This window comes from Mastacembelus armatus, chromosome 22 (genome assembly GCF_900324485.2).
Source record: "Mastacembelus armatus chromosome 22, fMasArm1.2, whole genome shotgun sequence".
Lineage (NCBI taxonomy): Eukaryota > Metazoa > Chordata > Actinopteri > Synbranchiformes > Mastacembelidae > Mastacembelus > Mastacembelus armatus.
In genome coordinates this window covers 9,531,558-9,558,615 of record NC_046654.1, presented here as the reverse complement: position 1 = coordinate 9,558,615, position 27,058 = coordinate 9,531,558, and the positions used below count along the sequence as shown (strand labels likewise).

The following is a 27,058-nucleotide window of genomic DNA, read 5'->3' as shown; positions in this document are numbered from 1 at the left end:
TATTATAGACCCGAATCATTCAAAATACCATTAGTCCTTCTTAATTCTGTATGTAGTAAGATTTTCTATTGCCTCTAGCTTTGTTACTATTATGTATTGATGGGTTAAAAATTTGCTGGTTGCTTTGTAAATGTAGAGCAGCAGAGGAGAGGATGCTGATGGGGAAACAGGAGGATGACTTGGCAGCAAGGTGTTGCAAGGTAACGCCAGAGCAGATCAGCCTGATCGGCCTGCAGCCAGCACACATGTGATAGCAGAACCTTGTGCTTTATACAGAGCAGGTGCAAAGGCCTTGTCTCTTCTCTTTTCAGCATACAGCTTGGCTGGCCATCTTCTGTTACTCCGAGGTTCAGCTTTGTCTTCCAGGTGATACACTCCTCCCTTTCTCTATGTCCATCTCCCCATTTCCATCCTCACACCTCATGACTCTCTCTCTCTCTCTATCCTGTATCATACTTCATTTGCTCCAGATAACACATCAGCTTCATTGCCCATCGTCAAACCCTGTCACCATGGTGCCCACAGATGGCAACTTCCTGTGGTTCTGCCCAGTGATTGGTGGAGAGACTTCCAAACAGAGAACAGCTGGTGAGGGATGATATATCACTGAGTGTTTGCACTTTCATTTTCAGGGTTGTCTTGTTATTGCTCCCAATCCAGCATCTGGCAGGAAAAAGACACAAAGGCAGGAGAGGGAAAGAACAACCTGTTCTTTGGCAGACCTTAACAAAAGGCTGAACCACGTCTGATGAACAGACAGAGCCGCAATAGAACAGACAGGACTAAGTCTAGATAAGCTTATGTGCACATTTTCTACAAAAGTTCATTAAGAGTGGGAAATGATAAATACACCTAATAATCAAAAAAGCAACATGTGAAATGTTACTATGCTACTAGTACTAACCATGTTGAAAGAATGAAAAATAAAATACCTACTTTTATGACATATCACATTTTTGATGGTATGTTGATTTGAGCTTTATGGAATATCTCCAGGAAATAGAAACGAATTAACAGAACATAAGTCAATTTGTATTGTCTAGGATAAAAGCCCAACTCAATTCAATTGTCAGGTTTAGTTGTTCTCTTGAAGATGTTCAGTCATTATTTTTCATACTATATCTTTTTTTTAGACTGATATTTCAATCATCATCTCTTGTTTAACTGCCAACAGATTTTTATATATAGTTTCTTGTATTTTAGATTGAAGTGTACATTTTAACACCAGAGGGAGCCATTTCACAACCCAAAAAGACGTCAAGGTAAGTTTGAAATGAAAAAAAATGTGAAATTTCAATTAAGTGTGTGTGAATGAAGCAAAACAGAATCACAAAAAACAACAACCTTTAATACCTGGTGTCACAGTGTTAGTGGAACTGTAGATATACCAAGATGCTGAGTCTTATAGTTGTACAGAACTGATAAAAATATGCCATTTTACAGTGTTGATTTCTTTACCCCCAACCCAAGTTAATTAACTTTAAATCACTGGTTAAGCTAGAGACAGTTTACCACGTGTAAACACACAAGTGTTGCAAGTGTTGTGTACAGACAGCATTCCCTCTGACAATAATCTGCTTACTGAGGTGACTGAAATTTAGTCGCCCAATCAAACCTGAAGAATGATGCATATTATATGGCTGAACATCAAAACATATTTTGTAAAAGAAAGGGAACAAAAATTTAACATAAAAAAAAAAAAACAGACCACTGGGCAACAGGTTTTACAACACTACCACTGCAAAGATCTTTAGAGGCTACAATATAGTCAAATTTTATATATATAGAAGTCAGACAAAAATCATGCAGCTTCATCTCTTGACAGGTTATAAAATATAAACTGCTGCTCGTTTAGATAACTGCAAAGTAGAACTTCAGCTTTTCTAAAATAAACTTTCCTTATTTTCCGTTCAAGGTTTAAATATTAGAAGCCAGTCCTAAACTGCAGATCTAGTCAAACACCTGTGCTGATGTTATTGATCCCTGACAAGCCTCTTCTGCCCTAGAAAACAAGTAATTACACAACGTGACACTGCAGTGATTGTAATGTTTGCTATTTGGCCCTTTTATGTTTGTTGCATAATACAATATCTACCTGTTCAGTGGTGCCAGCAGACATGGAAGTGGCCATTATTTAGTTAGTGCTTGCTGAAGACTAGTGAGGTGGTATTTTTGTGTTAAAATGTATACATTTAAAAATCTTTTTTTTTTTTTAGCAATGATATATAACCCTGCTAGATTAAACTGTGAAAAGTACAGCTGTAATGTCTCATATATGCCGACTTTCCTTTTGAGCTGATATTTCTATTAACACCTCTATTAAACAGCAGGCACCATACCTTCATCCAGTGCAGATCATTTTTAGAAGTAACACAACAAAACCCATGTACAGTATAACCCTTACATAAAAAAAAAGCATGAGAATATTTTCCACCCTGTAAAGACTGTTAATATGCATAAGGTAGACAGCCTCATTACCTTCTCTCTTCCAGGAAATCTGCTTGGCACGATTGTCATTAAAAAAAAAAAAAAAAAAAAGCAAAAGCCTAAACTCTTTTTAGGGAAGGAACCAAACTTCAAAGGCAGATAATTGGACTGGCTTTTATATCAAATTATCATGCTCATACAGTAGGTTAGGTCAGTGAAAGCAACACAGACTACAGGTAAGGTACCCTAAATGTAAAGCTACTAATAACAAGGATTATAATGCTAAATACAAAGGGCATTGCTGATGATTAGCTACTGTATAGCTTAGATTAGCTACTGTTTTTAACTGCTGATCACCTTTTTTTATTTATTTTTTTTTTATTGGTAACAGTAGCCAGGAAACGCTACATGAACACTGGTGACCTCCACCAGTTGGACGGGATAAAATAAATGGCTTATTCAAAACAGTGGAATGGCTGTTCATGGTAGTGAAAGTCAAATCTGTTTAATCAGAAACAATGACACTTTTTTTTTTTTTTTTAAACTTTAGTCAATTAACATTGAGATTGTTGGACTGTTAAAAGGAATTTCACATTTCTCAGAAAAACAGACATTAACAAACATAAAATGGCCAAATTCTGTCAACCTTAAAAATACAGCTAAAAGACATAATAGTAATATACATGATGTATGGATGGTTTCTGAAAAATTCCCTGATAAATAAAAGCAATGATATGCACATGTATCGTGACATCCTGCCTATGACATACGGTATGACCAGTCAATAGCTTTATGAGAATGGTAACGTACAAACTTGCATAGATAAGGTGATAATATAGAGCAGCTTTATAATAATGTGCCCACAAATGGAACATTCTCTTATATTTTCTCTATAGGCTTTTCTGATATCCCCGCAAGGATTAGCTGCTTGTTGTTGGAGGTCTAACTACCAACAAAACAAAATGTTGAGACTCGGACCACTAACATATGCAAGTTTGCAATTTGCCCCAGCAGGTATTTGTCAAGTCTAAAAGAAGAGGAGAGCTGGTCAGAGTGAATCTTCAGGTCAGCCATGATGGTGGCTGGGTGGATGTGGACCAGCACTCCTGCTCAAGAAGGCTTAGGAAATACAGGCTTTAGGTCACACACATCATCAGGTAAGGACAGTTTGTTTTTTTACAGTATGGCTATTAACAATGTGGCATATGGATGACATCATAGAATCATCTCTATATAAAGGGCTTCACTGACTTTTTAATGCTTTTAAAATGCCTTTTAACATGCTCTCCCTGGGATTATTTGGATTTTTAGTTTGAATTGTTTTTAATGCACAGGGGGAAATGATTTAGTTTCAATTAAGGCTATTCATCTCTATTTGGCTAAAACACTGTCTGGGGACTGAGAATTACAGGAGTGACATCTCTTCTACTGAAATATTAAAATGATTCCACAACATGTGGATACAAAGTCCTTTGATAGAAATTTATGCTGAAATTAAAGGGGATCACCACTCAATTTTTAAAAGGTCCAGAATTATAAAAATCTGTAACATCTGAAGAAAAAAACAGTCTCCCACGAAGATGACTGCGATTCATAGGTGCTAATGAATTAGGAGAAATGGTAATATTAATGAAAACCATAACCTTGTGGTTAACAAAGCCTTCGCTGATGCTCGACAAGAGAATATGAGCATAGTTTTAGATTTGAGTGGCAATCCCCTTTAATGTGTACCTAACAGTTTGGACAAGACACAGACACTACTCTGAACACAATCCTATTAAAAGCAACTGGTTATAAAACATTGACATCATCAAGAAGACGTGCTGTACATGGAGTTGAGAGTGACAACAGCCTCCCATCTCTACCTCAGTCGTGAACATGACGAAGAAATCATGTTCTGTGTGCAAATCGAGTGAACACCAAACATGCGTGGTGTAACCCTAATGCTACTGACTGAATCTGCAGAGCTACATGACGTGTGGTGGTAGGGGAAAAATTTTTTGAGTATGACAAAATGACAAAACAGAGTGATAAAGAAGAGGGTCTTTTCCTAATGCGGCTCTTGCATTATATTGTCCGTACAAAAGAAAAGCATTTCTCAACATTGATTTTACCCTACAGTTTAAGACCACTTAAAGTGGCCCAGATTTACTTGAACCACCAATGTCTTACAAACATGGACAAAATGGTCCTTCAACAAGTTTGACCTCTGCTGACCTTTGACCTGGCATCTTTTGAGGTCTTCAGTCTAGGGTCACTTTTCTACCATGCCTCTTTCATGCAGAGCGATGGATCCTGAAGCGGCCAGGGGCTGGTTGCAAGCTCAGCCCAAAAAAATGAAGCACTCAAAGCTGGTGGGAGGAAAAGGATGGAAAGGGGTGAAAAGAGGAAAAGATAGCCCATCCTTGGAGTGGCTCTCTGCTCCAGATCCGATGGCTTAGGTTGGCAATGGGTCATCATCGCCTTTGCTGCACTTGCACTTGCAGCAGAGGACGATGGGAGTGGCCAGAAGGAGGAAGGGGGAGGCAACCAACAGGAGCAGACCGAAGCCAGCAAAGATCCCCACGACCTACAGAGAGAGAGAGAGAGAGACAACAAATATGTTAATGTGAATGCATCACTCTTAAAAAGCTAGTAGCATTTAGGTGTTGCACTACTGCCATATTATTGTATTATTTTCTATAAATCTACTTAAAGTGAACAACATCTGAAAGTGTTATCTGACTCTTCCACAGGTCTGGCCTTGAATATTCCCAAGCAACTACAATACCACATGTTGTCCAGCAGAGGTCAGCAATGCATGAGGACAATAAACTCTACAGCAGTGTTCAAAGCTTTGCTTTCTCATTAATCTGGAAATTTAAGGGTTATTTCAACTAAAAATATTTAACAGCACTTTCTCTTGCTACTGCCTACCTCTCCAAGTAGAACTAGTTATATTATAATCAGTTGTCAGGCACTATACCTTCTTGAGGAAATTCAAGGGTGTGATGAAATGTACAAATAAAAACCTATTAGTCTACAAGCTAGAGGGAGTGCTGCACAGTGCAATACAAAACACAGAAAGCATTTTGGTCTTCAGCATAGTGTTCAGACAAGGACTAGCAAATAAACGTACTGGGCTAATGACCACATATGATCTTGGTAAGTTGATGTTCTTCTGTATTTATTAATTGCTTACCTATTGTTGGAACTTGTACTAGAACTTGAATCTGTTGGTACATGACCTACCATGACTTGGTTGCATGCCCTGAATTCCACATGTAGTTACATAATCATGCAAATCTCAAATCAACTGACCATAAGTAAGGTTACTTTACAGCAGCACTGTTTGGAAAAAGTATATAATTAATACCAAATACATTATTGACTTGGAAAATCAATGCAGTTATAAATATGGGATGGTTTTACCAATTACTAGATATACTAGTAATCATATTTTTAAATTTCTATGCACTTCAGTATTGCCAAGGCAAAAACAGATACTGGATTGCATTAGAATTTCTCTGACCTCTTAATTCACCACATGGGGGAGCCAGACACAAGCAAATTTAAAGCCACAGAATGAAATATACAACACAATCACATGCAACTGTGACTTATAAAAGCACAATGCTTTTCTTTCTGTTCTGAGGGGATCACTTGCATGTAGGTTTCTGCTACTTATTAAAAACACACTACTGCATTACTAGGTCTGTTTTTTAACAGTAAACAGTGTTGTGTCTTATTAACAGACTTTTTGACTGATTGCATTGATGTTTAGGACATGACCTGATGGTGCGGCTCTTGCTGACCCCATCATTTACAGACTGGGAAACAAGATGTTTTTGCCCTGGTGCATACATTTATGAGGGAGGGACTGAGAGACAAAGGAGCAGGGGGTGAACTGAGGAGAGCAAGAGGGAGACAAAGACACCCAGAGCAGCAAAGCTATAGCTGGCTTCCACCAGCTGAACTGTAATCATATGACTCAGCCTGCCCCACTAGGCAACAGATGCCAGTGTGTATGCTAATGTTGACAAAATAACAAGTATGTTGGACAAAGGGACAAACCATCCAATGAATAGATTATTTAGCTAAAGAGAAACACTGAGGAAAAATTTGGGAGCAGAACAACAGGGTTTTGATCTCACAGGCTTAAAACACATTATGACGTAGGAAAGTAAATATAAAATCATTGGGTGTTACATATGATGTGTCATTTTGTTTGGTTACCTAATACTCATGGAAGCCTTTTTTTTTTTAAAGTAAAAAGTACATAATAATAGGCTTAGTTGAAAACAGCAGGATACTGACCATCAGATACCACGTGGATCAAGCTGTCCTTTTCCTACTGTGCTGTCAGTATAATACTAGTCCGTCATTGAATGTGAGCGCGTGAGCCAGAAAGAGGCAGAACCAGAGAGCACATGTAAGGCCGCATGCTCGGGGTGGGATGTGATGGAAGGAGCAGGGGAAGAAAAAAGGTGGAAGATGTGAGTCTCACCTGTGTTCTGTGCCAGATAACAGATGCTCTGGAGTGGCCAAGTTTGTTTCGACAGGGCCCTTTGTCGTAGTGGATCAGGAGAAAATCATCCTGTGACACAAACGAACACACGCAGTACAGATAAAGATTGACCATTAACAGTCTGAAAGACAGGGACAGATGTTCTGAGTGAAATTGCTTTTTAAATGACCTGCAGCCCCGGTCGTCTGTGCTCACATAATTAAGATTACATAAGTCACCCATATCCAAGCCACAGTGTTCAAACACACTATGGCGAAAAAAAAAAAAAAAACACTGAATAGCAATGAATGCAGAAATTATTAAGGACTAACTCACATCCAGGGACTCCAGACAGTACCAGCAGAAGGCATGTTTGCAGTTCTTGCACATCATCTGCGCACAGCCCTCATCCCTCTCGATGTAAACTTTACATTTAGGACAGCGCTTGATTGGTGCGTCATCCTCTTCGTTTTTATAGAAAGAGCTGGGGAAAAGAGACAAAAGTAATAATTAGCAAGTAAAAGTAGCAGTAGCCATATGATATAAAATCCCAAATCATTCAAAACTCACTTTACTAGAAGTGCTGGAGATGAGATTGCTTTAGTACTGTAATGAATATTTACAATCTTTGTGGTAACAGGATTTTGTGAAATGGAGGATAGTTTCAGTTTCTTCTAAAAACCACCAGTCACTGAAGAGTCTTGAAGGCCCTCCCACATTCTTATTCCTCATTCCTGCTGGTGTCAGTTCGTCTGGATCTTATTTCTATTTCTATGAAAGTGCTGACAGCACAAACCTGGAGGTGTGCAGGTAGCTGTCATTCTGGGCATTGTCCTGAACAGCAAACAAGCCCATTCTTTTCTAAGCCAATATCCATGAATTGATTCTACTGTGCTTTTGACTGAATTCTCCATATTCTCCATTCATCTGACGCCTGGCAGCCATCGTGGCACTGGAAAAATAAAGATTGCTCTAAATTTCCTTGAAGATTCTCGCTATGCATTTTAATAGTGACTTTTTTTTTAAAAATAGCATCTTCAGCAAATCTAGCAGTCAGCAGTGTGAGGTAGATGGGTTAAAATAAAAAAATGTGTCTGGAGAGAAAACACAAAAGAAAAGGGAATTTTCTTATGAAACAGACATCTCTTCACAGTGTGCTCAATTAGTCACTTTTAACATAAGTCTAGTAATAAGAGCAGGTAGGGAAGGGGCAGGTGAGGTTTAGACTTTCTTCAGTTATAAAATGTCAACGGTGCAAAGAAGAATCATCCAGCCTTCAGAAACACCCGATAGTGAACAGGTGTAGCTCAAATATAGAGGCTCTTTACAATTCTCTGACAGAATAGACTTGCTAATCCTCTCAGTCTCTTTTTCCACTGTGGCCTCAGAGCTTGGTCCTCAACCTGTGCAGATAGAGGAAAGCTCTGCAGAGCTAATGCCATTTCCAGAGTAAGAGGATATCACAAAGTAACGGGTCAGCTGCATAGGTCTCGGGGCAGTCCTCATCTATCCTCACAGACGGAGCTGATATCCTTAAAATGGATAACAAGGCCATCTCCAGCTGCTTTACTGCAGTTTAGTTTCAGCAGATTGTTTTATGCCTGCCTATTAATTTGTGCCTGAGCCCTGGCTGGTGCTCAACTGAGCCATGGCTGCAAAACAGCCAGCCAGACCAGCTGTCAGTCTACATTTAAAGATGCACTAAATGAGTCCTGCTGTATATCAAGAAGTGTTCCTGAACTCCAGGTGAGATGAGCATGATGTGGACTGCTGCTCCAGTTCTGACAAACTGAGCAGTATTTCCACATAAAGTATCTGGAGATTAGACCCAATCGTGTCACAGAACATGCTTCCAAAACAGAAAAACATTTTAAAATATAAAATAAAATGAATAAAAATAGTTACGTGCTGGGTAATAAACTGGAAATTGCTGGGAAATAACATTTTCAACTTGGTATTTAGCTTCCAAGAGTCACCAGAAAAGAACTGTCTAGTAATAGTGTACATGACTCATGAGATAGAGGATACAGATGTAAAAAAATTAGAAAATAAGAAACCAAGCTATAAAGAGGATAAAAATATATAAAGATATAAATCAGTACTTGTTTTCTCCTGGTAGGAAGGAGGCGATGGGGAGGCTGTTCTCTGGGCAGGCCTGCCCGGGGTGCCACTTGGCCTTACAGGCTGAGCAGAACTCGAGGGCACAGACGGTGCACTGGACTAACTGGGGCAGCGCTGCAGAATCGGCTTCCTTCAGTTGGCACACGGCCTGGCAGGTTGAGGAAGGGCACCACGTCCGGCATGGGTCCAGCAGGACCTCTGATGACACAAAAGAAATGCCTGGGTCATTACTTTTGAAAAAGGTCAATTCACCCAAGTCACCCCAACATAAAAAGAAACATCTTCAATAGGAATATTTGGGGTAGATAGATAGTAGTCATCAAATACTCTTGTATATTAGTCATCCTGCTGTATGGCTTCAGATCTTTTAAAATATTTTCTAAAGAGACCAGTTATGCATTTTACATTTTTCTTGCCAGTTCTGTCCGTTCTATCCTCTCCTTCCTTCCTCTTGCCTCTTTGCCAAGAACTCGGAGCACACATTCCATGGCTCAGCCTGAGAAATATGGACTGGTTACAGCAACTGTTCTGCCTGACTGAACTGGGACATTGATGAGACGGCTGACTGCCCTTATCCAGGCAGCATCAACAGCTCTTTCTGAGGATTTTTCTTCATTATAGGACTCCCACCCACTCACCCACTCCCCCTCTGTGTTCCTATGCACTGTATGTGTTTTTGCGTTCAAGCATTTATTCCCATGTACACTTTGTGCTTCTGTGTAGGTGGAAAACCTGCAGGACAGTACCATCTGAAAGTGACGGCGCTGCTTGGCTGCTGCTGTCTCTTGTAAGCAAGGAAACTAACATTACTGATTAGTGTGTTTATGGAACAAGGCGACACAGACCTGCCATTATCGTTTCAACGCCGACATATGATCCTTGTATCAGAAAATTAACAATTTACTTCGCAAACAGTGTCAACTGCAGACCTAAAATATATAGCTGCACACTGAGTCAGGAGATAAGGAGGATTTACCTTAAATGTCTTGCTGTGCTAAGAGACCTGCCTCCATCAGCCTGTCAAGCAGGAGCCCAACCAATCCAATTAAAATCTCTTTAAACAAAGTCTGGAGGCTTTCCCCTTCGTGCATATTTGATGGGAGCCGGTGTTACACTCCGGTGAGGTTGAGTCAGAGTACTATAGTAAAAATCAGTTAGGTCTGAGTGTCTGTTACAGGAATAATGATACTTTGCACTTAATGAATATTACTAAATACAGCATGTTTGGTGTCAGAAGTGAAAATTAAAAACAGTTTCTGAATATGTTGATGTTCAATCTGAATGGAAATGAAAGAGAAATTGGAATCACCTGTCAGTGTGCAAGATGGAAATTTACTGAGCAAACATGCACCACTCAAATATTTTCTATTGGCTTTCTGCAAATACCCCCATGGTGTAATTCAATAGCAAATGTATCCAAGGGGGGTGACTGATTGATTCTAGGCGAGGCAAACAGCAGTGCGGCTACATGTGCAGGACAGGGTTATAGTCATCCTACAATAGAGTATCCTTGGAGGACGGGGGGGTCCACGTGTGTGTGATTGACTGTCACTGCCCACATGCTGAGGAGCTGTCATTGACGTACTGTGGCTGCTTTTGCATCGACTCACCTCTTTCAAACTGCAGCTTCTTATATCTCTGCATCATTTCTGTGGCCACCATGCACTCGATCTACAGGGAGAAGAGAAGTGGGAGGGAATAAGCAGGTCATTGTGCATATTTATAGACAGAAGCAGCAAGAAGCAATTCTACATTCAGTATGTGAATGTAATTTCCAGAGCAATGTCAAATTCTAATTTCTACAAGATCAGGACTTGCCACCTGCTTACCAATAAGGCCTTTTACCTCATTCTTATACAAAAAAAAGAAAATCCAGGTGCCAGAATGTATTCAAGGTGCATGAGCAAGCCCACTGAAGGTTAACTGTACTCATTTACTGGGCAATGAAATGAACAATCTGGCTCTATAAAAGAGCAGTCAATTACAAGGTGAGGGCACTGCTGTCAGAGCAGACAGGGAGAAGACACGCTTCCGCCTGACGGGCAGGAGAAGCTGGGGCTCTATCAAACACGCTGGCAGGTGGAGCGCAGTGATCTCCTTGAAAAAGGCCTGTGTTGTGAGGAGGTGTAAAGGCGTTTAACTCATGTGTCTGTGTCACCGAGGGAAAAAAAGAACAGCATGAAAGAAAAACAAGCAACCTGTAGAGATAACATGACTGCTAAAACATGTGCACTACCATTTCTGCACACCTATAGTACTGCAAGTCCCATGCTTGTTTCTGCATGAAAATAAAGTGGATACTGTTTCTGGACATTGCAGCACTAATAAAATCCAATCTCAGGCACATAAGACATTCATGAGGCTGATACACCACAGGGGATGTTTTAACACAGGGAACCAGTCACCACTTAAAGGACAGACTAATCTAATGACAAAGTAGAAATCTGACTTTGATCAATACCTCATTTTCCTGCAAGTGGCCTCTTTTGGGACAGGCAGAGTCTGGACAGCTAATTGCAGTTTCAAGGCCTTCTTTGATCAGGAGTTCCACATACTGCTTCAGGCACTGTGGGAAAACACACAGACAGATACCACATTGACCCAGTTCAATATTCAGTCAGTCAAGTCAGTAAAAAATAAAAACAGAAGTACAAGATAAAAAAATGTTATATAATTTGAAAAGCCTTAAACACAAAGCTGCACTACTTTTATACTAATAGCAGATTAAATAACTGTGTAATATGAATATAAACTTTACACTCTGGGCTGTTTTAGGTAAGTTAGTAAGAGTCATTTAAATGGAAATATGAATTTGTATATAAAGAAGAACAATTCTGAACATAACTAAAAAAGCAAAAGAGTTGGTGGGATTTAACAAGGTTCCTATTCAAGAGGCTCAAACACCAGCACATGATAAACTTGTGTATTTTGTTTCCTAGTTTTCTAATCACTTCATTAAATACAAGCAAACCTTGTTTAAAATGAATATCACATATAAAATGGGTTAGTAAAGGAAAAAAGTGAGCTGTGTGAGGAGAGTGTCTTGTGTTTACCCTGGGGCTGACCTCTGGAATAAACTGATATTTGGTGCCACCACCCCAGACTCTAGGCTCTAGGAAGTGGCTTCTATTTTTAGTGGCCATTCTTGGGCATTTCCTCAACTCTGGACTGGACTGGTTAAGATCTGACAGCCAGTGGGTGTTACTACTTCCCTGTCCTGGCCTTTTCACACAGGTTTAGTGTTTCACTGAAGTGAAGTAGGGTTTATAACAGATCCTGAGGTCATTCTTGATTACAATGAAAGTCCTATATGGCTTTTATTAGATTACCTGACAATCCCATTTATTTTGACGTGGCGACAGATTTTCAGAAGACTCTTATCCTGCATGTCTCATATCATGCATTGTATTTGCCGATGTCTGTTGTTTGAGCTGCACTGTGAATGAACCACGGCTTTTTTTCCCCTCTACATCAGATTTGTGTGTTACTGGGTATTGTATATTCATCAAACACCAACATCAGCTAAGCAGCAACCACTATTTTTAAAAGTTAATTTTAGTAGTGTAAACAACAGCTTTTAACATGGAAAAAACAAACAAACACACACACACACCCAGAAGGACCAGAGACTGAAGTCCAGGCTGTCTACCTGACAGAAGAATTTCAGAGATCTTAATCAAAGCAAAACCTTTTGCTAGCATTGTTGGCGTTGCTATGCCAACCATCAGGTGACTTATGTTACTTCAGCCTTCCTAGTGGTGAAACCATTTGAATGTGAACAGAAAAAAAAAAAAAGACCCTTAAGGTCTGTAGTTCTCAGGTCTGTTCCTCTGGGGTAGTTCCTTAGAAACTGTTCTGTTGACAGCCGCAGCAAGTGTGATGCTGGAGTGTCCTGCTCACCAGTGTACAGAAGACACATTGGCACTGCGTGATAGTGGTCATCTGCTCCAGAGGGAACTCTCCAAGGCACAGCTTACAGGAGACCAGGGGGTCCACGGCTAGCTCCCACGTGGGACGGTACCGCGCTGTGGTCATTTTTGCTGCCACAGAGCTGAAAAACAAACGGACAGAGTAACATTAATAAAGCAAAATGGATGAATCCTGCCAATGAAAAATGAAACTTTATTTTATCACGTAAATCGAAGCACTTTTTATCAATCTACATAATAAATCCAGAGAATAAGACGTGCTTTGTTTGTTGTGACAATCATCATGAAGCTATGAGCACAGACTGAAAACACATTGTGAGTTGTGTCCAATGAGGGTGTACACACACACAAACAGGCCTGCTGTATGCAGGGTGACACCAGCTCTCTGTCTAAATGGCCCTTGTCAGCAGTGTTCATATTAATTCCAACCCTTATTCATCCTGGCAGGGAAAAAAAAGGAAACAAAATGCAGCTGAAAAGCTCCTGAAACTCTTGCAACTATCAGCTATTTCAATTTTCACTTTGGGGAAAAACAGACAAAAAAAAAAAAAAAGAAAAACATGCATCATCACATCTCCTCTGAGAGTCAGGAAGGGTTATTTTAGGCCATCTCGTCTCACTCTCTCCTTCCCTCTGGAGCTGAGAGCAAAGAGCACCCTCTTGGCTGTTTACAGGAAGTAGTCCTGCGCACAACGTCAACACTGTCAAGCTCTACCCGTGCTGCTTAGCAACCAGCTGAAGGAGGATTTTTAGGGGTGGGGGTGGGAGAAGAGGGCGGGAAGAATGGCGGAGGAGACGAGAGAGGGTGAGGTTGCAGTTTGCGTTCACCGGTCACAGTGCAGTCTGCCTCAGTGTGCAGCTGGCTGCCCACAGAAATACAAGGAGCGGACTCTGAGTGGGAGGAGAGGGGCTGTTCACATGATCGCTCCGTGGACACTTGTGCTGTCTATACATGTGCTACCCAGAAAGCGGAGTGGAGAGAAAAAGAGACAGTGTGTTCTGGTTTAGCACAGATATGATACTTCACACCGCCCCTCTTCACAACACATTTAATCTTTTCAGGAGGAGGAAAAATTCAGGCTGTTGCATCCACCACAGACACACTTCATTAGGGTGCTAGGCAAAGGCAACACACAAAACACGAGACAGACACTAATCTAAAACAAAGACGTCAGAAAATGCACCGCAGCCTTTAGTGCAGGGTGATGAGTCAAGTAGGACACGGTCTCCACCTTATTTTTTTTTTTCCATATCTTGTTATCCCTTTGACTGAGAAACACCATTCTTGGCAGTGCAAAGAGAGAGCAACGAGGCAGGATCCCAAAGGAGACCTCAGTGAGGATACATGAGAACATCTTATGTCAAAGTCTATAATTGGAAAGACCCACTACTTCACTAAAGACTGCAACTGGTCTACCTAGTGCCTACTACAGTACAAGCAAACAACAGAAGAAACAGCAGAACAAATTCAGGTGTCAAGATCAAACTAAATGTGTTAAGAGAAGGTTGTTCATGTGTTTCTTCAGTAACCAGATGGCCTCTACATTTCACAGCTTTCTCATGCATCTTAGCACAGTGACAGATTAACTATTTTTTTCTGTACCCCAAAGGCAAATTATTTTACTTTGAAGGTCTTTAGCCACTTTCAATTCAACCAAACTCCAAGTGCAATGAAAAAAAACAAAAAAAAAAAACAACAGTAAAAGGGTAGGTATTTTATTCTATTACATATAAGACAGTACAGAGCAGCTTAAAGACCACAAGATGGTCCTGCTCAGTATCTGTAAATGGTTTCAATTCAAATGATGCTTGACAATGAAAAATGTTGAGATTCCTCAACTCAGCCTCCTCTCATCATGTCTTCAGCAGGGAAGGGAAATGCAAAGTGAGAAAACAAAGTGCTAAAAAAAAAAAAAAGAGATGCACCTCATATCTGTTAAACTGCCTGGCATTCATCCATCTATCCACCATCCATCACACTGACCAGAAAGCACTGAGCGGTGAGGAGGCCAAGATATGTAACTCATGTACAAAAGCTTAAGTGGCAATTTGTTATCAGGATGGAGACAAAGGCTACAAACATGACCCACAGAGGAGTGTGTGGGAAGGTGTGTGCATTGGTTGTCCAAAATAATACATGAAAAAGGACTTTACTTAACAGGATTGGTGCTTAACACTAAAACTAAAGCCTGGATCATCACCTCTGTGGCAGAGCCTCAGAACTGTCCAGCTGATGACAATTCTGACTTGATAATACATGAAAAAAGACTTTTTCAGACTGCCTCGATGGGGATAAACAAAACAGTTCTGAAGGATGGCCTGAGGAAGGAAGTAACACTTTTTTGTTTAAAAAAAAAAAAAAAAAAAAAAAAAAGGTGGTGCAGTGCAATTCTGTTGCATTATTAACTAGATGGTCCATTATCACTGAGAAACACACACACAAACAAACATATACACGGTATATGGGATTGTGCATCTTGGAGTTCTATGTTTATTTCATATACAGCCTTCCAGAGTACTAGAGATGTGTAAAGGTCAAGTCAGAGAGTTAAAAATCATTAAAGTGGGAGTAAGAAGTGAGTCATATGTTAAACATCCATTCGGAGGAGTGGTGATGATGTGTCAGTCATCAGACTGAAGGGGCTTCACTCACAGCTTAACTGGCTACAGCAGGGCTCATAACATAATGACTCCAAGAGACAAAGACATACACATGCATGAGAGTGTTGTATGCTGGGATTTATTATAGTGGGCTATACAAATAAAATCTGATGTGACACACAGGCATAACAGGATAGAAATGATCATGAAGGAGGAAAAGTATTTCTTGTTTCATACTGGGAGAATTACTTTGACACATACTAATTCCCAGAGTAGGGTTCACTAAGTTTATGAGTGCCATGCCGTTTCTAAAAGATACCTATTATTACACCAAACAGTGCCAAGAAATTATTTGTTAGCACAAGCCATTATACAGTGAAAGTTACTGATGCAGCTTCATTTCCTGTTAATGATTGTGCAAGCCTGCAACAATCGCAGTATTTTTCCTGTCAGTCCTAATTCAGAGGTGAGATTTTCACTAGAGCACAGAAAATTGAAAATCTGGTCATTTATATATAATAGGAACATACTGAAAGTTTGGGACTGTTAGAGAGCCAAACAGTAAAAGCAAATAAATGTTTCTCCCTAACATCTACAGAAAAGAATTTTAAAAAATGCAAATTCTCACCTGAATTCAAGCAGAGATGGGAAGCAAAAGCCTCATGCTGCAGAGTGATGCAGCCTTACAGCACATTCACAAGTAACTAAGGGAAAAGCAGTGTTTCAGCATCTCTTGATTACTTGGGTTCACCACTTCTACTGTGTGTAATTCTATAAACTTACAACAAAATACTGCATCAAACTCCATGTTTCCTATTGCTGATGTGAAAGGGAGCTGTTCTGGGAGCAGCCCACATCATTTTCAATCTCTTGCACACATGAACATTCTTTCAGCACAAAGCAACCCTTCAGAGGATTTACGAAAATCTGCTGTCATCCATTTAGATGAGTTCAAGAGTGTGCACTGAAAGAGGAAACCTGGAGACTGCACCATGTTCAGCAAGTTAGAGAAGAATGCTGACAATATTATACCTGTAATCTTGGGACAAACCAATAAATGTTCACTTGTGTCATTATTTGCTGCAACAAAATTCATGTAAGGAAAAGAGTGATATGATACGAGCTGATGCAAGCAAACTCTGCTCTGACTGGATTTATCAGCGAAACTTAATCTCGCCTCAAGTTTACTCTCACTCTTATTCAATAGCTCTGTTTGGCATACCAGCGCAATTATTTCCTCACTGGGTCCCTGGGCTCTTGCTGGTAATTTCTTTTTGCTGTAACATATGTATGTTCACAAAGCATGTCATTTTTTTTTTTACATCAAATTCCACATATACTGAATCTTTCAGCGCCACAATAAACAAGAGGCGTAATTAGTGGCAAAGTAAACAGTAAAGAAAACTAGACTGGCCTGTCTGCTCTGTTATATGAGCGAGCTCGAGGTTTGTAATAGGCACTTAGTGATGCTGCCGTCTGCTCCTCTCTGCCCCATCCCTGTCTGCATTCCTTCCCTCAAGAACCTAGCCCTGCTCTTCGTGACCAATTAACCAAGCCTTTAAGTTTCATTTATGTCGCAGCCTCTGTGCCCTCCGCTGCACTGAAAAGGCAGAGAGGCTCAGTGAAAGCGAAGAGAGACAGCGAGTGGTAATGTGCCAGTTTCTGTGTGCCTTGTTTCACTTTCTTGTCAAAGCTCTAACTGAACAGCAGAACACACAGGCAGAGCAGACCATAGACAAAAACACACAGCAGACACATCTGAAAACTAAAGCAAATAATCCTCTGAGTGACATCAACATCAGAACCTAACCCTGAATCCAGGAGGAACATTAGAAACACAGTTTTAGTCCCTTTAACTGACCATATGTCAATTAACAACAACAACGACCCCAAAATGATCAAATTAAAAAAATTCAGATATTCCTTAAATGAAACCTTTATGTAAAAGTGACATTTCTGGATGGTTTAGATTACTATTGCAGAACGCGTTAAATAAAACAGTAACTGAGTTAGTTGACAGAATAACCTGAGGAATCATTCAATATAACTAAACAACCCTGCGAGACAAAATTTCAAAACAAAACAAAAAAATTAATCCAACCAGTGTAAATACATTATGCTTATATTACAATATATTTCCATTGCCTCGTGTTATATAGACTGTTGTGTTCACTGCTTGGTGACAGCAGGAAAGATCCTGGTTGGTAACTAGACAATATGACCACTGAAGGGTACAAATTACACCAACACTGTTCAACACTATAATTATTTAATTCCTTGCATATTACAGTGAGCACTGCAGTCAACAGAGAGTAAACAACACTAATACTCAGTCTTGGAAGCAGATGAATAATAAGCAGTGGTTTCTCTATTGACAGTATCTGGGGGCAGATAACTCATTTTCAGTTCCAACACAGGCTATGTTTACAGCCTTTACCTTTCTAACCAGAGCCATAAACGTGTGAGGAAACAGATCTCCTGTCATATACAGTCAAAAAATATTCCAATTACAGCCACATTGCAGGTGATCAAATACACAATGGTTTTTGAGGTCCAAATCCTGCCCTTTCCTGGACGCTGACTGACATCTTCTGCATTATACATGCAGTGATAAAGAATTCCTCTTAAACAGATGTGCGAACGCTAAACCAAGATTCAAGAGAAAAGATTCAAGAGTTGCAATAAATAATCCATTGGAATAACCTGTGAATAAATGTAGCGGTATCATAATATTTAGATTATTCATTTCCATCAGATTACCATTTTGGTTTGGCATTAAAATACAATTAATGTGAGAAAATGCTACTGTGTTATAAGGACATATGACTGCTAACACCTCCTAATGAGAAGAATAACATGGATCATGGCAGCAACTATTCTGAGTAAGGTCAAGGTCTATATGGGTCATAGGTTGCTGCAGATTATACATCACTGAAGTGATACCTGTGCACAGCCATAACCCACATTGCCTCTGTGTTATCCTCTCAACTAGCCTACATTCATATCCCATGGCTTTATTTTTAGAGCGCTCAATCGCTTAATGTGAAAGGTGAAATGCCTTTGTGGACAAACAGTGTTTAGGAACAGTTGCTGTCATGGTGAGGGGTGGCGAGGGACCACTAAGATGGTAACCAAGAGCGGTGACAGGCCTAGTTTTTCCATGCCCCGAGGAGTTACACAACCAGATGTATTTTGGCATCATGAGGGATGTTGAAAATCTGGGTGTGCGTCTTGGTGGCTGGCAAGTCAAAGTCTGCTTCGCACTTTGGTCTTGCCTGAAAATGTACAGCCCAAAAAAAAACCCCTCCATGATCTCATGTTTTGAGGTCTCTTGGCATTTACTGCAGTGCTTCCTCTAAGTAGAGGTCATAAATGAGGGTGGGTCTACTTGGGTTGGTTTGTATTGTGCCGAATGTGTTTGTTGATGGTGACAACAACATGGAGAAGGCTGAAGAAGGATTTAGTGATAAAACAGTGGAGCTAAAATTGTTTCTTAAGGCGTCATCCTCGTTCTCATAACCACTGCTACAAGAAAAGGTGAATGAGAAATGTAAAAAGAATAATTTCAAAAAAGTATGAAAGGTAGTGTAAAACATGGCAAAACTGCAGTAAATACGTGATGTACAGTAGTTTAAAATTGCTGCTGCTTGCAAAAGTTAGAATGTGTTATACAACATTTGTCCAAAAACAGTGTCAGCAGAGACTGCAGCCTTGTAGCATTAATGCTGTCCAGACAGAGAAACCATAAAGCTGTCCTCGGAGACAAGAGAGAAAGGAAAACAGAACAAAACAGATGAGTGAGATGGGATAAAATAAGAAAGAGGAAGGACAACAGGGAAGGACACATCAGCAAGCAAAAAAAAAAATGAGTGAAAAGAGGCAAAAAGAAGGAAAAAAAAGGAAAAACAATGTTTAAAAAAGATGAGACAAAATGCAGGAAATCATGTAAGATTGTAATAAAAAATACACACTATACACACTAAGTCTCCTAATTGGACCATTAGGCAAAGCAGCAGAGACGCCAGCAGCATTTAATGACTGAGTAAATATTCATGGGATGTGTTTGGTTCTTCAAATTTTAAAAGTTTGCACCGCACAGAATAAATAAATAGAATAAAATAAATAAATAATAATACCCTGAACCCCAGGCTGGGCACACATTGGGTTTCAGGTTCCTAAATTTCTTCTCTGATTGGTTCCAAGTCATTTCTCCTAAATGGGTTCATTTCCTCCCTTCAGATGACTTCTCAGCCAATCAGAACAACAGGCTGTGTTAAAACACCCTCTGACTTGATGCATTATTGTTGAGCAACATGCACAGAGCAAAACATTCAGAGGCTGAAGCAAAAGGCAGTTCTTGCTCACAGAGTCTTATTGTCCAAGGCAACAACAAGACCAGACTACACTGAACAAGTTACAATGTCCTATTCTGTACAAAACAAATATATAGAAATAAGATGAAAAACATATAAAACAGCCAGAGGAACATTATTAAGTCACGTGTTTCTGTCTTACTTTGGTCGGTAAAAGGAGGAACTGCCAGTGATCCAAGTGCTTTAAGACCTAAACAGGCTCACAGTATTGTCTCAGAAGCTAAATGAAGACAGCAGGCGTGCCACACTCCGCCTGTTTCTACTGACAGTCGCCGACAGCCTGAGCAGAGGGTCGACTTTCCTGGCAACCTGTTGTCACTCACTACTCTACAGCTCCAGTCTTTAGGTGTACATGCACTTTCTAACCAGATTAAAGTGACCAATGACATTAAATCTCCAAATCACTAATTTCGATGTTCTGACAATCTTGACTCTTAACTGTACTGTCATTTACAAGATCATTTTTCTAAAGCCATAATGCTGCACATGAATATGGCTGTAAATATATCTGAACTCAGCTGCTCTCCCATTTGTGTTATCAGGGGAACTTGTTAAAGACAGCTATATCCATCCATCCATCCATCCATCCATCTCTTTGTTCTTTCATCCAAACCAGAATCCAATAAAGCTGGCAAAATTTGCTGTTTCAAAACTCACTCAGTTTTGTTGGTTAATGTTGTTGGCTTAATTCTGATTATTTTATTGTGGTATCACTGCCAGGAGTGTTTTTTTTTAACTTTGAATTAATCTTTGAAGTAAGCCTCATTAGAATTCCTTATGAATTTCCATCCAAAAACAAAATATGATTAAACAAAAACCAAAACACTGCAGTGATAACTTGGATGCGATTCAAGGTGCGTGAATAGAGGAACGGTCCTTTTCTGCAAAGAATATCTCACTTTTCAGCAACACAGCAAACAAACACAAAAATCACACCCACTAAGTGACACTGAGCTGAAAATCAGCAAATGAGGGCTGCACTCACAGGCTGAACAAAACTGATATATAACAGTGCATATGACTGTGAACCCACCAACTACAATAAAGACACCTTTGAAGGCTGGTAGTGTGATAGTTTGATTACACCCCAGTAAAAACTGTGACAACCTATGGAAAAAAGCAACAATAAACAACTTTTGTTAATTGCTTATTTGCTACTACCAGTAATTTAAATTTCTCAATGGAGTATTACACTTAAATTGACCAATATAAACTGATCAGGAAACTGTAAAGACTACTGCCTTTGCAGAGTGTATGTGTTTACCCTGTTTTATCATCTAGACAAGCTGAGACAAATAAACTAAGGAGGAGTGTGTTTCCAAATACAACAGTATGACTCCTTCATGTCTTCAAAGTGTGTTAACATTCACAGAAATGAAGAGTGTGGCCACTGTGCAATGCATAACTGCTGCCACACATAGTGAGGCTGAAGAAAGTGAGCCGGTCATGGAAAGATCTGGAACAAACTTGCAAGAAAAACAAAAGAAGTATGTGCCCTTTCATCTCAATGATGAACAGCGATTAAATGGAGTCACATCCACACTGCTGCTGCTCTTTCACTGATGTGACCCTATTGACAGCACTAGATAGCTCATACTAAAATAAAGAGTGTGACTCCTACATGGTGAGGACTGCTGTCACTCCTCTGGACAATAGAGTTTTCATGGTCATAGAAGGAGAGAGCCACTCCAACAGAGAGGCACTCAGTCTAATCTGTGGCTTATGGTGGTGCTCTCACCAGCAGTCGGTGAAACAATTCACAGGCAATTTCAGGAATCGTTGAGTTAGGGCAAAACACAGCAAAACAGCCAAAACAACATGATCGTTGTCATCCCTGGCTCTCCAGCACTCACCTTTACTGCCTTCCCTGTTCTCTACACAGCAAACCATCGACAAAAGGATCGCTCGTATCACGCACCTGTACGCCTGACCACAGGAGCATGTTATGTCTCTTAATTTCTGCTCTGTCCTCCAGCCCTTACCTTCCTTTTCGTTAAAGAGCAGCTCCTTTAAAAAAAAAAACGAACCCTGTCTCTTAGAAAAAAAAACTACCTTAGGAAACGTGTTGACATCCTGTGGCTGGGTTGGTTGCAAATACACAAAGGATGTAAAGCCACTAAAAAGTGTGGAGAGGAAACGCCCCAAAAACAGATGGGTCTGTGTGGCTTTCATATCAAAAGAGTGAGAAACTAAGAAATTACAACACTATGGTGTCACATTCAATGGAGGTGCTATGAGCAATGCTTTTTTATTTATCTATTCATCTTTTTCACTGGTGAAATTACAGAGCACAAGATTTCCCTTTAAATATTTTATAGCCCATATTTAGGCATTACATTCTACATCATTCATTTTGATATATTCAAACTCACTAAGCCTTTTCAGCGCCTGTCAGACAGACTGTAGGTGCAGCTGCCATTACTGAACCATTCACTGTCAGGATTGCAACATAATGGATTATATGATTGGGAAATCAAGCCGTAACAAGCTAGAGGGGAACATGGAATCAGAATTATAGCTAAAACTATTATTTTCATATAACCTGACAGAGCTGCACACTCATTATGCTTCGTAAGGCGCAGAGTGTGTGCCTAAAGACTGACAGCACATTAAGTTGTAATGCAACCAGAACAATCCTCAACACACACACACACACACCCAATCATTGTGCTCTTCATCTATTTTATTTGCCCGGGGCATCAACTCACGCTTTATGCTTCGACAGGTTACACTCGCTGTGGCACTCGCAGATCCCACCCTACCACCTGACTCATCTATTTCTACTTCAGTTAGCGATTTCCAACATTTCTAAGGATTACTCTCAGCAGGCTACGGGCCTGAACGTGCTGTGTTCAACCGTTTTCTAGTGTGGGCAGAAAGCACCAGTGATAGAAACAGGCATAGTAAGAGCAAAGGGTTGGCTTATTCCCACTCAAGCTGTGAGTGCGAGTTGTACCCCTTTAATGAACACGAAACCTGATTTGTTGTTGGACTGTAGTCTGTTGAGGCCACTGTAGGTGAAAAAAAAAAAAAAAAACTACTGTCTCAACCTACAAAATGTTTCTCCCTGGCTTTTTTTTTTTTTTTTTAACAAATTAGTAACTTCAGAAAGAGGCCCATGTGGTGTGACTGCGTAGGACAGACACCAAAATGTGAACTTGTTTTAGAAACTTACATACTTTTCCTTCCTGTAAAAACTCTATTATAGCTGTGCTGGAAATATCTCAGCATAATGACGTTACATAGTCTATATTCAGGCCATCATCTGCAGGAGTCAGTAAAATCACCACCAAATAAAAAAAAAGGAACCAGAACTGCAGTGGTAGCTGTTTTTAGACACATTTTGGCTGTGTCCCTCATTAGGCAGACACTATGTATATATGGATGGATGGTGCCGGTGTCACTGTTTGGAAGCTGTTCAGTCACTATGACGAACACAGACTGTGTTTCCTATAAAAGTGGAAATAAGGAAGATGAACACAATTGTGAGCGCAAGCAGCCGTCTGGAAGAAACACAGCACGGACGAGCACCACGTAATTCTGTCATAAAGATCCCAAACTCATCCAGAGTACAATCTTAATCCAATCTCCGACTGGATACAAGCAGTAACACAATGATCTGAAGTGTTCTCAGAGAAATGAGCAGTATTTTCAGGAGCCTTTTACAACTCGAGTGACTGCGTTGTTGACTGCCCTGCCCTCAACATCACCACCCCCGCCTCACACACACACACACACACACACACGCGCACACACACACACGCGCGCGCGCGCACACACACACACACACACAATGTACATGTGGAAACCAGCGCCACTCTGATTACTCACTTGCTGAAATGGCATTTAAACTGTTGCATAATGCTTGGCAACCCGAGTGCACAAAAGTACGCAAGAACCCCCGAAGTCAGATTAAACCAAAATGACTTCTTCTCTAGGTGTTTAAATGCTACGGGAATAAAGGAATAATTCAACAAAAACACACTGCAGCACTGTACACCTTCCACAGCCAAGTGGCTTTAGAAGCCTCAGTTCCTAACCAACGCGGGTTGACATTTAGTGTTGCCCTTTCACACCTTCCTCGATTCAATGAGACCACTAACTACACAGGTAATGAGGAACTGGCAGTAATTGGATTTTAATAGGTGATTTCAACACAATGGGTGTCACATTTGTGATCAGCTCAGGCTGACTAATGTCCTTTAACACTGGGTGCTGATGTGTGAAGATGGACAGAATTATAGTTACTGCACAGACGGGACCTGAACATTTATTCAAATATATATATTGTGATTATACCAGAATGTAAAATGACAACTCAAAGTAGACAGACATACATTGCATTTACTACCCTCATCACTGTGATCACTGACTCCCCAGCATATTTACAATATCTGTTAGGAAAGTGTCTTATCATCACCATCACAGTAACATATTCAGCAGAGATCCTTTTCAAAACCCAGCACTAATATTTTCCACTTCATGGAGAAGCCAAGGTCAGTCAGAGTCATAAAAAGTTTAAATAAACATTAAATATTTACCGAGAGACTGCCTGTGCAGGCAAAGCAAACCAAAATAATCACACAGCCGTAGCTGCTGCTCAGCTGTATGAAGTGCCCTTCACATGCGCACACCTGACCACCTATAGGTTTCCATGTACATTTTGTATTTGTGAGCGTGTGTGTGTGTGCGCTCCATCTAGACTGGAATGGCACGTCGGGTTCTGGACATCATAACCTCATTCTTTCCCACTCTGAGTAACTGAGCACTGCTGCTCACTGAGGAATCTGTTACTGTTTTGTACAGACCATCTTTCTGGTGTTCTGAACAGATCCTTAGCTGCCTGTATAGCAGCTTGATGCATTTATTCCCCCGATGAACGGGCTCAAATAAACGCATCACTACGTCACCTGCATATCTGTGAAATATTAGACACTGGGTAAATGTGTGTTTGTAAGAGAAGGGGGGAAAAGTGTGTGTGTTCAACACATGTAGCTTCTGTAATATGAGCAGGAGCATGAAACTGGAGAGAAAAATCAATAGTGCACAATGAGAAGCAGCTTAAAAGAAGTGGTTTGGAACAGGAGCTCATATGTATGTGTCTAGTTCATGAGCCTGGCACTGAGCAAAACTGGGCACACAAACACATCATGTCAACCAGTTTTTAATTTAAATATAAATGTAAATATTTTACATTTAATGGACTTAACATTTTTTAAAGGACCCTGACAATACCTTGAAAACAAAGCTCAGGTTCACTGTCAGAGCTAAGTACATCTAAGTACACTGTGTACACTGTGTATACTGTATACACTGTGTACAGGTGGGATACACGTTAGAAACCAATCTCATGTGCCACAAACACACCCCAGAGTCTCGGCAGCGCTGACCCGCAGGAATGGATTCAGAGCTGTGTCTCTGCAGGTGACTGCACCCTAAGGAGGAGGGGGGGGGGGACCCGCACCCTGAGAGGGGGGACCCGCACCCACGTCCGCTATGAACACGTTCGGCCCGGGAGTTGAGATGCAGCTGCGGTTTGAGAAACAAACCCAATCTACGGCTGCGAGGAACAACAACTACTGCAACTGCGAACAAGTGTCAGCAACAAACACAGACACCACGGCCGCACACACACAAACACACACCGAAAACCTTACGTAATCGTGAATCCAGTGCGTTGTCATGTTATTCCCTCCCTGTCTTCGCTTGAACACAATGAAACAGAGGCAATAACACACAATAACACCGACATCGACACTGACTGAGAGTCAAACACGGAGAAATGGCGAAAATATGCGCCAGCGGTTTGTACCTGAGACGAACAGAACAATCTGCGTTACACGGATAAATCAGAGTCGTACCTCGCTTTGTCCTGATGGTGTAACCTCGGCTAAGGTTGAAAAGATGATCTCCTGAATTGGCTTAAGGAAGAGACGACCAGCCAGTCAGGCGGATGAGGAAGAGGAGGAAGAGGAGGAGGGTATCTGTGAACGAGTGATGCCCATGATCATTGTGTGTCAGTCCAGCGTGGGGGTTGGAAACATTTGACCCGCTACCGCCTGAGATCAGGCCCCGGTGACTCACTGGGACCAGCAACCATCGAGGAAAAACAAAAAACAAACAACAACAAAAAAACAAGCAGAAAAATAAACAAACAGGAGGAAGCACACAGACTGACAGCAGGGTGGTTAACACAGTCTGCTCTCGGTTAGCGAGGACTGTGCAGTGTCCACCGTCCGCCTGCGACCCAAACCCTGCGAAAAGCAATCGGTGATGTTGTTGCAGAGAAACCCGGGGGCGGTGTGTTTACCTCCCCGCCGTTCCTGTTGCTGTGCTCGGCAGGAAATCAGCTGCTCCGCACTGGAGGGACGCCATTTGTGCGTGAGAGGCTTTCCCGTCTGCTGGTCCTGCGCTGCCGCTTAGAGGAGACCGAGCACCTCGCAGCCTTTCACAAGCAGCAGCGCCCCCTGCTGGCCGAGTGCTGCAAGTGCCTCCTGCTAAGTGCTGGACTACAGCCAACACCCGGTGTACAGCATTTGACCTTTAGCGTTTAAAATGACATATACATTGTCTTTCTCCAACATTTCTTTATTTTCAGAGTGGATGATTCACTGACCCCAGTTTTTATTACAACTATATATAAATATATATAATAAATGGATCTAGAGTGAAGGGGATCTAAGTGAACTCTACTCTTTAACAGCTAATAAATCTGAGTAGGCTCTCCTGAACTGGTTACTCAAGAGTGCAGAGAAATAAGTTTCAGTTTAGTTTTACTATTATTCAATTTCCCAGGATGAAATTAAAGTAGGCTCTGATCTGAAACCTAAATCTGATCTCTAAATGTGTTGATCCTTGGTTGGATTATTTCCAGATCTTGTCAGGATTAGAACAATAATGTCCTGGACTCATTCAGTGTTTACACAGTACACTAACCTTATCAAGACACAGGCCTAAATATTGCTGCAGCATTTATGATTTAAACTCAAATACAAAACCTCATTTACCAAATGAAAGGCAAAGTAGTCCGACCACAACAGGATGACAACAGCTCACACTGTTGTTTACTCAGAGGATTGTGTGATGAATAATGTATATTTCGTGATGGTATAAAGTCACGC

At 40.7% G+C, this 27,058-nt stretch overlaps 1 protein-coding gene across 4 annotated transcripts; it reads right to left on the bottom strand.

Moving 5' to 3' along the window:
- Positions 1–1,327: 1,327 nt before the first annotated feature.
- rnf144aa (ring finger protein 144aa) lies at positions 1,328–26,399 on the bottom strand. Of its 4 annotated transcripts, XM_026302215.1 has the most exons (9): positions 26,248–26,349; positions 25,799–26,020; positions 12,935–13,085; positions 11,496–11,600; positions 10,645–10,705; positions 9,016–9,232; positions 7,250–7,397; positions 6,914–7,003; positions 1,328–4,996 (listed from the first exon to the last, which is right to left on the bottom strand). In XM_026302215.1, the coding sequence occupies exons 3-9, from the start codon at positions 13,067–13,069 to the stop codon at positions 4,865–4,867; spliced, it is 888 nt and encodes a 295-aa protein (XP_026158000.1). In that variant the 5' UTR covers positions 13,070–13,085; positions 25,799–26,020; positions 26,248–26,349; the 3' UTR covers positions 1,328–4,864. The 4 variants fall into 4 exon arrangements, with proteins under 4 accessions (XP_026158000.1, XP_026157982.1, XP_026157992.1 ...); XM_026302197.1 differs by lacking the exon at positions 25,799–26,020 and having other exon boundaries at positions 26,248–26,399; XM_026302207.2 differs by having other exon boundaries at positions 25,799–26,348.
- Between the last annotated feature and the right edge of the window lie 659 nt (positions 26,400–27,058).